At 35.9% G+C, this 17,140-nt stretch overlaps 1 protein-coding gene across 3 annotated transcripts in view; it reads right to left on the bottom strand.

Moving 5' to 3' along the window:
- Positions 1–2,067: 2,067 nt before the first annotated feature.
- DLG5 (discs large MAGUK scaffold protein 5) overlaps positions 2,068–17,140 on the bottom strand; it is a 107,996-nt gene continuing 92,923 nt past the window's right edge. For 2 of the 3 annotated variants that reach the window (XM_035541114.2, XM_035541122.2), the window contains exons 22-33: positions 15,585–15,747; positions 14,533–14,666; positions 13,820–13,984; positions 13,292–13,475; positions 12,219–12,367; positions 11,734–11,904; positions 10,433–10,629; positions 9,578–9,721; positions 9,271–9,398; positions 8,364–8,473; positions 6,804–6,913; positions 2,069–4,412 (exon numbers count right to left, since the gene is read on the bottom strand). In XM_035541114.2, the coding sequence (XP_035397007.1) occupies positions 4,309–4,412; positions 6,804–6,913; positions 8,364–8,473; positions 9,271–9,398; positions 9,578–9,721; positions 10,433–10,629; positions 11,734–11,904; positions 12,219–12,367; positions 13,292–13,475; positions 13,820–13,984; positions 14,533–14,666; positions 15,585–15,747 (1,759 nt within the window). In that variant the 3' untranslated portion in view covers positions 2,069–4,308. Of the gene's footprint in view, positions 4,413–6,803; positions 6,914–8,363; positions 8,474–9,270; positions 9,399–9,577; positions 9,722–10,432; positions 10,630–11,733; positions 11,905–12,218; positions 12,368–13,291; positions 13,476–13,819; positions 13,985–14,532; positions 14,667–15,584; positions 15,748–17,140 lie in introns of all 3 variants that reach the window. The other variant, XM_050712030.1, reaches the window with a different exon arrangement.

The raw sequence follows: 17,140 nt of genomic DNA, 5'->3' as shown, positions 1-17,140 counted from the left end.
GTCACTTGCTCTGCAGAGCAAAGTCACTGTTTCCAGAAAGCCAACGATCCCCTGCCTTTAGGGGACAGGAAGTATTACATAAGAAAGGCATTCCCACCTGCCCTGAGAAAACAAAACAAAAGAAAAAAAATTAAAAAGGCCTTTGCAAATCAAAGTGAAACATTACCAGTGACATTTTAAAGCATCTAGCATTGAATGACCGGGTTCCAATCTTAGAGAAATCACTGTATTCTGTCAGATGTGCATCATGTATCGGGATTAAATTAAGAGGCATGTCTTGTAGAGGAAAACTCATCGCAAGCTCATACTTGGATGAGATACACTACAATCAAAGTACCTTTAAAGCTCCTTTCTCACTGTTTTTAAACTAAATTACTATATGAAATGAATATAATATATAAAGGAAAAGAAAACTTTCAGTAATGGAAGTTGTTTTGTAGGTTTACAGTACTGAAAATATTTTCACTTTTTTATTCACAATATTCTTTTTATGCACAGTTTACTTGAAGAAAAAATCCATCTAGACAGCTTTTTTATTAAAAAGTTACAAAGTTAACCTAAAATTACTCATAGGGAACAAAATTGTTTGTTAAAATAGTGCTGAACAATCCCAAATTAAGCTAGTATATTTGCACTTCAGTGACAGAATCCCCTATTCACCTGGTTTTTGGTTGCATTGTTTAGGTTGTGCTAGCAAAAGCATGTCTTTGAATACTAAAAGACAAAGAACGCAACTGGAATAATTGTTTGCTATCAAACGATCATCAAAAATGTACTTCTTCAGTGAAGAACGCTGAGACATTTTCTAAGCAAAATGACAGAGAATTAAGGCTGAAAAAAAACAAAACAGCTCTCTTCAAAAGCAACCAAATAAATAAAAAACACCTTACACCAATTGACACAGCAGATATAACAAAATTTAGATATAACAGAATTTAAAGGAAGAAGCCAAACACCTTTTTTATTCTGTTCAGTTTTTGCAGGTCTGGGACCATTAATGAATCAGTGCACAACTCTGAAGTCTGCCTTGTTGGACATTCATATTTTTCACAGATGTCTCTTTAGTTTCCAAATGAGTGCACATTTCTCCAGTGTCAGCATATATTAAAAGAAATCATCCATTGTGAAATAGAAATATTAGAAATTATATGCAGCCTTAAGCATAATTTTAGAAAAGATTATAACGCTTCAACCATGAATACATCTATCTCAGATGTATCTAGAAAAGCTGTTCAAGACTGCTTAGCACAATGATTGGCATTCACTGAAAGGGATTATGATATGGCCTCCCAATTTATCAGACTCTGAAAAAAGACCCTTGTCTGATGCAGAGGAGTTGGCAGCTGCTGGACCGTAACTCTGTATCTAACAAACCCTTGCCCTGCAATTCAGGTCAACATGAACAGAATGCAAAGGTCTGTAAGTAAGACAGATGCTTGTCAACATATTAACAACAGATCATACAGATGGGACACAATATCTTCAGCCATTTTATGCCAGTTTAGCTATGGGAAATAAAGTAAAAAATTAACTCCATACCTACAGCAATACACACTGCACACATGGCAGCTTAAAATCAGGAGGGTGACATTTGCAGATTTTGTCATATAACTACGCTACCTTTAAAGGATTTACAAAATAACCACAGAGTTATATTCTTTATTTAAAGACCTGTACGAAGTTACTGTTTTCAGAACAATGGCCAAATCTAGCTCCAGCATGTAGTATTATAAAATAAAATGGTGTGTCAGGTAACTCTTAATCTGAGCTGAAGGAAACTTATTCTGTGTTTAACCAAGCCTTCAATTCTACTTCCTTGTGATCAGAAGGCATGCATGGTATGGCTTTTTTTTTTTTTTTTTTTACTGACCTGCCAAAGCCTGAGTATTCTCATTCTCTTTGTCCTCTATTTGAAGATGGTGTACAAGTCCTGTACTCAGATTACTAGAAGACTGATCTTCTTCCAGTCTGGTTCATGCTCAAGTTGACCATTTAGTATTTGAGAATAAAACAACTGATAAAAAAGAAAAAAATAATACAAAACAATTACCTTCTCTAAAGTTTAAGATAACTCAATGAACAAACCAGGTTGGTTTATTTGAACTGTAAAAACAGAGGTAAAGAATACAGGTACAGAGTACCTTAAAGCTATTAATAAATGTTTTGATGATTTAGGTTTCACCTGAACACAGGGCAGGAATTCTCAGTGACACTCTCTTCATAGATTTGTTCTCCCATCAAACCTTGCATTTTTAAATACAAAAAAAATCTGCTGAAAATCCTTATGTACCTCTTGGACACAGAACATTAAAAATAGGCAAACAGAAACCAAAATGTCCCTTCTTGCAACCTGCTGTTTTTTAAAGTCTTTGGTATTTATGGCTTTTAGCTATTTTATTTGGTATTTATGGGCCTGTACACAAGGCAGGGGCAAAAAGACAAAAACAAAATTTGTTTCTTTCAAGGTGGACACTTGTACCTATATACATTAATTTTAGGCAAGAGATAAAACCCTATATTGGGCTCTAAACAGAGTCAAACAGGCCATGAGGTATAAGCACCTTTTACACACAAGTCAAGTTATAGAAATTGACCTTTATTTTGCTTATAATCAGTTTCTTCAACCTTTTTTTTGATACAAAGTGACATTATTTTAGTACAGAAAATCCATGTCAGAACAGTACCAGTTTCAGTTGTACCATTGTAGTCTACTCTGACCTCAAACTTTAAAAAACAAGCTAAAAGGAGATAAAAGAAAAACTGCTGTCCCTCACCATGACAAATACTTTGATTAGTAATTCATCCATACCACCTTCTTAATTTATATATATATACACAGTATTATAACAGTATGGTTTAATACTATATAAAATAATACTGTATACATATATTTTGTGTGTTTTACAGTTCAAAAATACTCTCTCTATATAGTATATAACTATATATAGTATTTTGAACTATAAAATAGCATCTGTAAAACAATTTATGTTTTGGACCAAATCTTTCTTTGAAGACCTGTACAAGAAGAATCCCTTTTTTTTTTTTTTTTTTTTTTTTTAACTTAGGCTGCAAACAAACAAAAGAACAAAACTGCAGGCTGTAGTGTAAAACTAGAAACCTCTACATAATGAAATGTTAGGAACAGTGATTGAGAAGCAGTTCTACTCAAATAATATTTTAAAAACAATTAAAATACAGTACTCAAAAAACATGGCACAGAGACAGAAGAGACAGGTAGAAAACCTGTGTTAGGAACACAGAGTCAGAAGTGCAAAAAAAAAAAGGGAACTGATGCAATGGAGTTTGGTACAATAGGTAAATAAGTATTGCAACCAAAACTAAATGATCACTTTTTACAGTGAAAACATTAACAATTCAGTACCTTCCTAAAGGCTTTTAATCAAAACCCTAAACCTGTGGCTGGCCTTAAATAAAAACAAATCTATGTGAATGCTACACGCTGAAATACAAAGATAAGAATTACCCTGCAAAACTGCACCAACATAAGCTTTCCACATTTACAGTATCTAAAAGAGACAGGGCACAGCATGCTAGGCCTAGCTTAGGACTGTTCTCCACCAGTATTTAAACCAGGCCCAACAACCAAAAATCATTATTTCTCAACACACGTTAAGCTTGGATTGTTCAGATATATTACGACGTTTAAATATTAGATTCATGCATCAAACAAGAAACAGTATCTTTGACAGACAAGTGTTGACATAATACAAACAGTGGTCTGCCCCGTAGAGGAGTGTACTTCCTTCTGAGCTTACTCCCAAGACGTACCGATAAAATCCCACATTATTATCTGGTTGTCAAGTAAATGTGCTTAGAAATAGTAAAAATTGCAAGTAAGAGTCACGTTGCCCATAAACCATTCACTCAGAATTTCACTCTGTTGTGGAGAGTTAACTCATTACATTAAAGGACACAGTTAAAAAAAAAAGGGACATTCAAGTAAACAGCAACAACCAAATACTTAGAAAAGGTTTTTGTAAACTGGTCATTCTACAGAGTTTTGCAGCATTGCTAAATTCATTATTTATGGAGAAGTACACACAGGTTGCACACCACATGACAACCTGTCGCATGTACACGTACAATGTAAGAGACAAGCTCAGTAAAGTGACGAACCCCTTCCCACATGCCTTGTGTTTTGTTTTTTTGTTGTGTTCAGTGTTATCGTTCCCCTTCATGAAATGGAAATCACTTATATCTTTATAAAGACAGAAATGGACAGAGTCCATTGGATAGAAAGTTAGTTGGTTATTTACACCTGCAAAGCGGTTTCACAGCAAAATAAATCTACAGTGGGCCAGCTGGGATCCACAGGACTTTGTTTTGTTCTTGATCGACAGTTGTCATAATCTGAGTGCAAATGCTTGAAAGGGCTCCTCCCTGGACAATGCCTAGAGAAAAAGATACCCCCCAAAGAAAAAAAAATTAGGCTGAAAAACAGTTATGATTAAGTACAAAGACCAGTCTTAGGCGTTTTTCTGCTGACTGTTTATCAACATATCAGAATTAATTTGCCCAATTCAATATTTGCCAGATGCATGACCATTGAGACAGGGAGAAGAATAAACAGAGCAAGGAGGTCAAACATTCAGTACACAGTCTCTTCTGCTAGCTATTAAAACAGCTCTGGAAAGCAGTAGACCTGATGGCTATAATCAACTAAGACAACTGTTTTGTTAGAGTCCTCCGTGTGCTATTTTCAGACACATCAGGTGGCGAAGTTTAAGTCTAAAGATGGTCAGAACCTACCATAATAAACCTCTGTTCAGCATGTGGTGCTAAGAGTTTTGTATTTATGTGATAATATACATAGAGACTATAGCTGTAGCAACTAGGCGCTATTTACAAATATTAAAATCATATTATGAAGCAGCTCACAAAGTTGAGGTAAAACAAAACAGCCACGGTTGCTACCCCAACTCTTATCAACAACTACATTCAAGGAATAGAAGGCCAACTGCAAGCAACTCCCTGAAGATCAATTAAAAGTTAAACAAAGAACACCTTGCATTCTACCCTTGTTAAAGATAACAGTCATAAAAAGTAAAATACTAACACTGACACAGCAGGGGAGAATATAGGAGCTTTAAGACATCAAAGGTAAGGAACTTCAGGACTTAAATGTGTCAGCAAAGCCTCCAGCCTCAGCTAACGCTAATGCTGGAAGACTATGTCAAGCCTTATAAAACTTAAGGTGTAATTCCCATTTTTGAAAAATACAGATTTTATTCTTATATAAAAAAATAATTGATTCTGCAGTGTATACTATAGTTAAGGATGTCACATGATTTTGGCTACAGAACATGCAACCAATAAGGTCTATGAAAGGTGACAAAGCAGTTAGGCAGTGATTCAGATAACAAGTTGTGCTTAAAATTTTGTGCAGGCAACAAAGGCAACTTCAATGAGTTAAAAAATGCACTTGATGAAGTAGTTGCGGAGCTCAGGTTGTAAAGTGTACCATACAACTAACTTCATGAGGAAGCTACTGTATCCAACATGCTAGTCTAATGCACCAAATCACAATTGCAGTTTGCTTACACGTCAGTGCAGTTTCAACAGGAAACCTGACTAACAGCATCTGGAAAAGCTGATGACAGCTGGAGTCCACTGCACTTGACACTAACAGAGAGGCCCTTCCCGCGGGCACGTAAGAAGGTACACGTAGCACCTTGTTCAAGGGAGTCCACTTCCACTATCAGGGTGAAAATGGAATGTAACAAATGACAAGGAGCAGACGATAACGTATAGTTCTACAATCTGGCCATGCACAAGTTAAGTTCTGTGAACATTTACTCAGTATAATTTAAATGAACATTTGTCTTGCTATTACATACCAGGGAACCAGCTTGGCTGAGGATGTGCAACTTTTCTCAGGATACACGGATAGCTCTGCGCTAAATGCATCCACTCCCCTGCACTTGGCAGGTCTGTCTCAAAAACACTTCTGTAAGAAACCCATTGTTTTGGGGGTGAGGAGTTGGGTTCTGGGTGTTTCAAAACACTTCTGTAATGAACCCATTGTTTTGGGGGTGAGGGGTTGGGTTCTGGCTGGTTTGGGCTTTTTGTTTTTTTCTTTTTTATAGGCTTTGTTGTCATTCACATCAAGATGGATAAAATTTCATCCTTACTCTTTTGAATGTAATGTAGAGCCACATGGAAATTTACTCTGAAATAAGACAAGGCAGCCTTCAAATATAGCAACATTTCTGTGGTGAGTAGCTTATTAACTTTAATCCAAGGTTCATATAACACACTTTAAGATGTTAGAAAGGTCTCTAAACCTGAACTATTCCCAATTACAATGCACTTGAGACATCGTGGACAAAATCTGTCCTTTTTTACAAGATTTGACGTATACCTCAAATAATTAGTTCACCAGTTACAGGTTGTTTTTTTTTTTTTTGTTCGTCTTTACCCAATTATAAAACAACATTCCTTACATGGTATAAAACTGATAACACCGTGTCATCTATCATTCTCAAATTATCTTCACTGTATTTCTAACACTCCTGGGCTTGTAATAAAACATTCTCAGAATCTCCTTAGGTTTTAAGATGTGTACCATGCTAAAAACAAAGCACAAAAAAGCAAGGGATAATACTTATATCTGCAGATTTCCTTTCCCTGTAAAATGAAACACCAGAGCATGAGGTTGCCCAATCAGGACGTAAAACGAATAAAATAATTCTATGAAGGAACATATTTCTTTGGAATTACAGTGTAAATGGAAGAAATTGCCACTGTATTCCTAGCGATATGTTGATTAAATAAATACTAACCTGTAAAGTACTTGCTGTATTCCTGTTCTATTTTTTGAGCTGTCTCAAACTGTTCTTTGGAATGTTTTTGTGTAACTTTGTCCCTCAGGAAGATTGGGTCTTTTTGTTCTCTGCAAAAACAAAAAAAAGGAAAAAAAGAAAAATCTTGCATAACAGTAATTTTATTTTAAATGGACTCAATATGATTACCTCTAGATTGCTGCATGTGAGAAGCTAATTAATTTGCAGGCATAATACTGTGCACAGAGTGCCATCTACTGTGGTTCAGCAGTAGTTCATCAGGTTCAGCAAAGTCATCAGGATCATTTGTGTGCTAACAATTTTTGTTCGGTATCAGAGCAAGACAGTCTTCCATATAAGCATAGTTTCTTAGAGCAGTGAGAAAAAGAAGCAGTATTTTATTTTATAAATACAAAAGTCACTATGAAAATTTTAGTGATCATTGCTGTGTAGGATTCTTATGTTACACAGCTTGCGGATGGGGAGTACACAAATGTACTGTGTACAAAAATATATACAGAATGTCAACAGAATCTGTGGCAAACCAAAGAGGTTCTTCAAGGGAAACCTTTGGTGCCCAGAGGAGACAGAGGCAAAAGCCACTGCATCTTATTTGATAACTGTTAGAAATCCTTGCTTTCTGTCTCTGTCAATAACTTACCAGATAAAATAGCTTTAATGGTCATTACTATATTTTCAGATGGGCTCAAGACATGACAGCTCCATTTATCATTCCATGTATGAACATACAATCCATACTGAAACAGACCTTTATGTCTTTCTTAAATTTGAAAGCGGTGATACTCATCTTCTTTATTAAACAGAATCAAATTTATCTAAAGATCAAGAATCTAAGTCTTTTGCTATCTTCATTTTTGAAGTTTAAATAAAACAAAACTGTTTCTTAATACTTATATAGGGAGATTATGTCACTTCTTGCACCTCTATCAGAAGGTGCAAAGGCTTAATAAAATATCAAGGGATATTTTATTTAATAAAAGATCAAGTGGTTTGTAATTCCTGCGTCCTGCTTCTGGACAGGAATTCAAGTAGGAAATTCACAATTACTTAAAGATCACTACCTGACAAGACCACAGTATACACACTCGATGACAAAAGGTGACTTTTCTGGCTGGAGAACAGAGGAGCGAAAGCCAAAGGCAGGAATCAATTGGCTGCAGTGTAGGAGAGGAAACTGGCTAAGCATCGTCATACTTGGCCCCACTGAGATGAAGCTCTAGGTCACAGTTACCACTTAATCCTCAATGTCATTATGGATCATGCTGTATCTATCTTATGGCTTAATACAGAGGTAAGTGAGAAGGATTTGAATGACTCCTTGAGTACATTCAGTTTGGAATACGTTATTTAATTTCTGTGAATGATTGACTTAATAGCCATGCAACCTAAAGGCCATCTACTTCACAGGTGATTTTTATGATAGTTAATTTCTGCATTTGAAAGAGATTCAACATGACTGGGATGAAAAAATAACACCAACACCAAAACTCATTTTAATTGAAAATAAACATCCCTGAACTATACCCCTTACAGACTTACTTGATCTGTTTAGCATTTTTGTAGCGAATAAAAATTACAATAGGGTAGATATGAACACTGTGGAGCCGTTCGATGGCATGAGGAGCGATGTCAAGCAGACAATGACAATCCTAAGATCAAATGTAAATGCAAAACACTCATTCAGTTAAAGAGCACAAGCACACATGCACCCCCCCCTTTTTCTCCCCTACTTACATCATAGCAACTCAACATAATCTCACTACGTGTTTAGCATTTTAGGGCTACTGATAAATTTGTACCCAAATAACTTGTAAGTTAAAAAAAAAAAAAAAAAAAAGAAGAAAATGAAAAATTGCAAGAAATTCCATTCACAGTACCAAAAGCATGCATTGATAGAAATAAGAGTATTTTAAAAACTAATGAAATGAAAACTCAGACTGAAACATATGCAATACGGTTTTTTTTTTCCAATTTAAATGCACATATTCATTTTGTCTTTGAGAAATCAAAAGCAAACAGAAGTGTTTAAGTAATAAGATTTTGTATGGTTTGACAGAAAACTACAAGCAATGAACAGATTTTAATTTATGTCTGTTAATTAACCTGTCTTCAGGATCATTATGTTTACATTATGGATGACATTAAATGGAACAGTTAAAAAATCCTAGTTTTACAGGGAGGTGAAACCTATGGATTCAAAGAAGAATAATTTTGAACTTTACTTAGTAACGCTGAAAAATAATAGGAAAAAATATCCCACTTTCTACAAAGGTCAACTTACTGAAAGTGATTTTTAAACTGTTACAGGTAACCACTTTGTGGCCTTAGGAACAAGCCTCTCGATGGCTTAAATGACAACATTAAAATAAATTTTAGCCCTCCCCCCACCAATAGTATGGCAGCATATTACAAATTTTACCAAGAACTGCACCATTAAGTGACTCACCTTTTCTGTTATCTCCTTTATTGAAGCTACAGTTGTCACATCAAAATGTCCACTCCTCCGTTTATAATCTATAAACAGACAATCCTTCACGCCCCGTTCAATGGCTTGTTGGGAAGCTTTCATAACCTCTGTTACACAGAAGCACAAAACAGCCATTGTTCATTCCTATTCCTTCGGCACAGAACAAAACTAACAGAATAGCCTGTAAATTAAGATTCTTGCTTTTTCCATGTTTGTGCTACCATTTAGTTCACATACAGATATTATTAGCTAAGGGAGAAAAAATTATTTATATGCACATACTTACCAAGAGGACATCTGCAAAATTTTCCAGGGGATTCTTTGACCAACATGTCTTTCACAGCATCAAGTAATGGTCCTAGAATAAGCACAGGCCTAGGAGAGGTACAGTCCACTTTCTGTACACGCTGATATGCCAGACTTGTAGAATCTGCACACACAGAAGACTTGTTTATAGAAGTAGACATTATTCTCCTAGCATTCCTCAGATGAGATAACAGTAATTGTGAAAACAGCTCCCTTGCAGCAGATAAGGGCCTTGAGAAGTACAAAAATGCTCACTAGCCATTATGGCATTTCACAGCTTAAAATAGCTATTTTTATAATTGAACCTCCTGCTTCCGTCCTTCACCTACAGCCCCACCCCAATTTTTAAAAGCAATCATTCCTGTTATTTCTTAACAATGTGAACAAGACACAATAATCAGTCGGTTTGCTGGTTTCTTCCAAGAAGTGTTGTAATCAGCATGAATTCTGTACAGCACTAAACAAATGAAAGTGAATATTTTTGAGTGTACTCAGGATTTCTGTCTAGATTAAGTGACCTGGATAAAAATTAAATAGTTGAAGGAAAGATCAAAACCTCACATCAAAAAGCCATTCCCCTCTGCAAATGAAACATTAATGTCAGTAGACTTAGGAATGAACAAGAAAAAACAAAATCACTTGTCTACATTTGAGATAATCTGTCTTGCCATTTAATGCATTATTTTTTGTTGTTGTTGTTACTAAAAGTAATGTACGCTCATCATTTAAAGGCACACGAAAAAGATACCTATTTTATTTGTAAAGGGTCTTGCTGCAGCAATTTAAAAACAAAAGAGAAAGGCTAGCCCCTTCCAAGTATTACGAAGGTACTTGCCATCCAAGAACGGAATTGAGTCTGTACTAATTGTATCAAGAGCCAGTAAATCCTTTCCATCTTTGGAACCACTTCGCTTGTGCTTATGCTTTCTTCTGAAGAATGACCTTCGTGCTGCTGCTGACAATGTCTTAGACGAGCTGTTTTCATCTTTAGCCTCTGACATACTGTGTCTCCTATAGAATTCCTGATCCATCCTACAATGAAACAGAGTAAGTGGTTGGTATTTCAACACACATATACATAAATATATTACTATTATTTTTTTGACAAACAGTACTACTGCTGTATCTGGAACACCTTCATGACAGAAAATTCATCAAAAGCAAACATTTATAATAATCAAATAAACAGCATTTCAAAACTCACCCTCCATCATTTTTTCAGGTTCTTATATTATAAATAGCAACAAAGCATGTAGGGTGACCACTCTAACAGCCAGGGCAAAATTTTCCAAAGCTCCAAGAGCAGCATGCCCCTACTTGCCAGTAAAGCCAGCCTTCGCATACAACTGAAGATCCCATTCTTTATATGAAGCTGCATGTTATAATCATCCATAAAAATCATCTATCAGTCCAAAATAACATGTAGTTTTATTTTAGATAAGCACAAACATTTTGGCCACATAACATGTGAAATCTAGTTAATTTTACTAACCATCTTCTAGTAATAAGCCTATCAATGATGCGTATGCGTCTGTATGTATATAGTGCACATTCTACATAATACCATTTATCCCATGATCAGGATGAATTTTGAGTTACAACGTGGAGAGCAGATTATCAGAAAAATATAAAGGAAAGCAGAGGAACAATAACCTTGAAATGAACAAATATTTTATCATTGAGTAATAACTCATGTGACTTGGGTAACTATTTAAAAATTCTAGTTCTTCCATGCTCCTGAACTTTTCTATCCATGTTATGCAGTTGAGGTGAATACACAGTCTTATATTAAAATTTATATCCACAGATAACTAAAACCACTGGTACTTTGCAAGAATGAGTGCAGTGGTGAGTTAAAGGATACTTTTGCTGTGGTTAATATCACTTACAGTTATTGAATTACCTGTCACACCATAAGGCTATGTATCCATTCCATTTCTAATTTACTTCTCAGTAGCATTAAAGATGACTTGGTAGAGCAATATATTTAAAGTTATTAAAATATGTCACCCATAAAATGACATCTGAGAATTAACATCTCCCAGAAATGATAGAAACAAACACATTTTACATCACATCTCATTAGTCAGACATTTTTAAAGACCAAGGTAAGTAACTTGTATGGCTGTCACTCACATATATTTACTGGGAATCTGTCCTCTTTCCAGTTTTTGAGCATTCTCATCTAGCTGCCAAGCCATCCAGCAACCAAAGTTTCCTTGTGGTAGAGTATCATCAACATACAAAATGTCATCCTTCTTAAAACTTAAATCCTGTTCCACCTCTGCAAGACGGTCATAAAGTGCTCTGCAAAGGAAGACATAAATAGTCTCTTCAACTGATCTCCATCAAGTCAAGGGTAGAACAGATGCATTTTGAAGAAAAACTATAATAGATTAGGGTCACATTTTACATTTCAAGAGTACAGAAGTTTACAGTGAAACATGCAGCTTTTAACCAGTGTTACAGGTTGTGTACTTGCTGTCAGAGACTAGCTGGGATAAATCTATAACTTGGAATTTATAAAATGTAGTACAACAGATGTACTCTCTCTCTCATATGATGGTCAGCATGCTACCCTAAACTGCCTTATATTTTCATTACCAGCCACGCTCAAATACCTAATATAGAATCCATCTCCAGGAAGCTCTTTTATCTTATTAAATTCTTCTATTCTGTATTGAGTCTTTATTTTGATGTTTTCTCCAGGCTTCAACATTTCGAGATAAGCTTCCTCAGCTGTTTTATTGCGCATATCAATGGACCCATACTGCAAAACACAAAACCCTTAAGTGTGATACAGATCTCAACGTGCAATAGAATCAGGTGAGCTTGAAAAACATGTAAAATTAGTCTTTTTCCTACTGACAGACTCAATATACAAGTGAATCTTACCACTTAACTATACTACAGTTTGTACTTCAAGATGTCTAACAGAAAATTGAGGGGTTGGGGTGGAAAGCAAAATACCAACTGAATGCAGCATACATGCCCCGTGAGAGAGTCTACGCTTCTTTAAATTTTCAGAGCATAAACTGAGAATTGTAAAATTCACACTGGAAAGAAGGTAATATTTTTAGGGGAAACAGGTAGTCTGAGGGAAAGTCCAACACAATTACAAAGCCAAGTCTGCATCTGGATACTAGACGCACAATGGGAGAATCTCAATGCTTAGAAAGTATCAATGCTCGGCTGTATCTGAAAAGCTCATAAACAAATACACATTTATCACCTTAACAGACCGGCCAAGAAGAGAAATATTCCCATGTCAAACTGAGAAAGCAGAGTCAAAGACATGACATGTTTTCCCCTGAAGCCTCATTACAATTTCACTGGGTAAATTCAATATTCTCTGTTTCACAGTATCATCCCTATTCCTGTCTTTGTCATACATACAGCAATTGGATTCAAGGTTTTCCATTTAGATGAGAGAACAGCTCTTCATAATTCCAGTAGACGTATATTAGTCCTTCAAGCCTGTGCAACTTAGATTCCCAGTGGTAGCCCTCCAGGTGTGTATTATCCAGCTCTTCACAGGTTGCCGTCAGAACAAAGATTACACACCATTCTCACCAAGTTTTTGTGGCAGGCTCATGGAACATCTCCCATTGCAAGACAGCAAGATTCTTTGTACAACTCCCTCTTTATACCATCCTAGATATTTTGTCAGCATGCTGCAGTTTTCCTAACTTACCTCAAGTATCATGTCACCTAAGACTAGTCCATCAGGTCCTTTTGCTGGGCTATCATCATCTACATCTGACACAAATATTCCATAGAGGTTTCCACCACATATCTGGATCCCAAGATCCACCTGGGATTTTTTAACAACAACAGTTCTAGGTTCAGGGGTCCGTTTATTTGTGTCCACAGGGCCCCTTCCAAAAGGAAGAAAAAACAATTGTAATTCACTTTAAAAACCTGTATTAAAAGTATACAATGAACTATATCCCTGAACAATACATGTTTGCATAATTATTATTCAAAATAGGTCACCTACAGATACAATCATGAGAAAAACTACACATCACTTACTGATCTTCTCAACTAAATCAATCTTTTCTTAGACTTTACTTCACTCCTTGTGGACCCCATCTTTCAAATCCGGACTGAAATCCTGTACTTTTATCCTGGGTCCACTTAATTTGTCTGCCGACTCATTTGAACCAGCCACATCTACTCTGACCTTTTTGCTTTCCATTATAAAGACAAAAAATTTTACCTTAAGGAACTCCGGGGACTTGTAGTTGGTGTGGTTTGCTTGGATGGGGGTGTCATTGTTCCTTCATCTTGTTCACTCACAGTATCAATTACGGAATGATTGTCAGGTGTCGCAGCTCCACTGCCTTGAGGGGTGGAATGATTACTCACAGGTTCTAGGCGAGAACTAATAGAAAAAAAGAATAGAAGGCTAGTGGTTAGAATTTCACCACTGATGAGTATTTTCCATGTAGACACACAGTTTTTAATTTGACCCCAAAACAAGTGTAAAGCAAGAAAAAACATCCCCAAACAACATGCCAAATAACATATGCTCTCCACAAGTCTGACGAAGATGAAGCTCAATCTTGAATTGTGATCATGCATGAAAATGGTATAGATAATTAAGTCATATGCCTTGTCCAATTTGTTTCAGGAAACTTCTCAGCTATAAAAAGAACACAAAATTGGTTTGAAGTACTGGAATCTCTTAATACTAGTATGAGGTAATCATCAGTTTTGGTTTAACGAATCTAAGGATTATGTCTTAGGTAAGAAAAAGTATAACTGTATACAACGTTTTTCTTGTGATAAGCACATACTCACACATTACTTTTCTATGCAATCACACTACTTATCAACACATTTGCATACAAATTACTCATATAGAAGTTACCTACTATCTAGATAACTGCATGGATTAGAACAGTTCTTTAAAAGCCTTGCCATCCTTACCTTGATCGTGAATGATTCCCAAGCTGATACATGTGTGGGTTATACTGAGCCAGAATAGTAATGGTGTCACACTGCTGTCCAATGATTAGTCGAGCCTGTTGCTCTGTAGCATTTCTCAAATTTATTCCATTAAACTATGAAAAAAACACAGAAACCAGGATGTGAAGTTTTAAAACGGGAACTAGCAAAACCATTCTTTCTGTCTCCTAATTAGTTTAATATTTAAATGCTGAGGTTTTTTTCCCCCCACTGGAGTAACCGGAAGTATGGAAGAGCTGCCATGCAATGATTCCTAGGATTTAAACTCTTTGGAAGGAATCACTAATTTTATTATTTGGTAACCTAACCACGAGTTTTAAATCCTTTTACTATTGAAAGACATAAGTATTCTGAACAGTGTTATGACTTGCTATCATTGATTAAATGAAAGTTGGTTCAGATGACTGATGGGAAAAAATTCAGGACTGAAAGGTAAATTCAGATCCATAATCCTGTTCAGGTCCATTTTAAGTCATCCGCACACTGTTTAACATACCTACGCTTTAACATACATTTACAAAGTGACTCTGTACTTCATATAATGTTCCTCTACATACTTATTGAATGCCATATGCCAAAACGTGACTGTAGCTAATAGCCTACCTGAGTATTTCTTAAACCAGCTATCTCAGGTATGGGTACAGCACAATAGCAGCACAAAACTCAGTAAACACTGAGTATTTACTGTCCTTATGAGGGAGACTCATAAGTTGAGTGAAGTTTGACTTTAGAACTATTTTGTTTTAGGCAACTTAACTAGCTAACTTTAATTTGAAGAATATCTATATAAGATGCAAAGCAGTCCTATCATCAAAAGACATTATTTTATGACAAAGCCTGATGAAAGCCACTAACAGTCACAATTACTGGACTATGACAATACAGAAAGAATAACCTCTGCTATTTCTCACGGCAGAGGAACTTTCACAAGATAGTCTTTTAAGAAAGGCAGTTATTGCTGGACTCATATGAACTGAATCATTAAACCAAAGGAATAGTAAGCAAACAATTACCTCTAGTAACTGATCACCATACTCAAGGCCAGCTTGATGCGCAATGCTCCCACCTGTTACTTTAGAGACAAATATTCCACCATTTTCTCCGCTCACAATGGAAATCCCTAGTGGCTCAGAACCCTTCTGCACTTTTACATGACGTGGCTCTTCCATGTAGGGCCTTTTAGAGGAGATAGTTAAAATTGATTTGGAAAAAATTGCACTTGAACCATAACAATGAGATTTACATGCAATATTTTATGCCTGTCTGAATTGCAATAATAAAAGAAGTTTAAACAGTTACTTAAAAAAGTATTGTCAACTGTTGTAAATGCATTCCTTTAACTCCATGCAATGTACGGTGGCAGAACTAAACATATACCAGGTACGCAACTGGTCTAAAGCATTATGGTAAATATGAATTACAAATAGTATGGTGGAGAAGTTGGTAGGAAAAGAAACTTCCAGACCCATATTATATAAAAGTAATTTAACTACTATATATAATATGTAATTTACAAGCGATATTCCAGAAGGGTATGTTACTTATAAATGCTGAGAGTCTTTACTGACCATAAAAATAAACATCATAAATGATGAAGTAGTAAACCAAGGAATAACAATGCACAATATCAGATTTTGTATTTGTATGCAGTGAAACATAAATTAGTAATGAAAATTAAGCAGTTGCAAACCCAAGCCATTAAGACAGCAGTTTGCATGGTAGTATTAAAATTACCATGCAAATTCTCCTCAGGGCAATTATCCAAATGTAAAATAGCACAAAGTGCGCAATACTGCTTGAGAACGACAACCTTATATCAGGCCAACCTCAAACTCCTTAGTGATGAGAACCTAGGCCTAGGAGCCACAGGGATTCTCAGAAAAGACCTATTACGGAACAGATATCTGAAAGACGCAGAAGATTTGAGAAGAGAAGAACACTTAGAAGAAGACATACAGTAATACAACACCAGTAAGTATAACAAAAGAACGGATTATATGAAATAAAACCCTGATGCGTTCCCCTGTCCGCCCCCCATAGTTGGGAAGTATCCACCCATACAAACATGGCTAGTCCCTTCCACAGTACATATAAACAAACAGAAGCATCCTAAAAAGTGCTGGTTCATATTAAAATGATCTCAATGGTATCTATACAGCAAAAGGCATCACCAGGTGCTAACAGCTAAGCTAGTTCAGAATGAAACAGATGAGGTACCAGATGTACCTGAGGGTGTCTAGAGCACATTACTGGTGACAGCAGGTCTTGGCAGACCTTCTAGTACACAATTTTAATAGCATTATACTACTTCTGGCATGCATTAATCGGAATGTCTTCTTTCTGAACACTTCATTATATCAATTAGAGATTCTCTGAATTGTGCATACTGTTTAAACTATTTAAATCCTGCTGCGTTAACTGCACTTCACTCACTGCTATTAATGTGACAGATGAAAGGTATCTTGGGAAGACCAGGATTTGGGGGATGCGTGGGGGGTGAGAGAAGGGAAGAGAACATTACTTCATAAATTATGCTTATTGTTACAGGCTTTGAAGGTAAGCATTTGGT

The sequence above is a fragment of the Cygnus atratus genome, chromosome 7, assembly GCF_013377495.2.
Source record: "Cygnus atratus isolate AKBS03 ecotype Queensland, Australia chromosome 7, CAtr_DNAZoo_HiC_assembly, whole genome shotgun sequence".
NCBI classification, from domain to species: Eukaryota; Metazoa; Chordata; class Aves; order Anseriformes; family Anatidae; genus Cygnus; species Cygnus atratus.
Note: the sequence above shows the minus strand (reverse complement) of the source record. Positions and strands in the feature narration are given on the sequence as shown.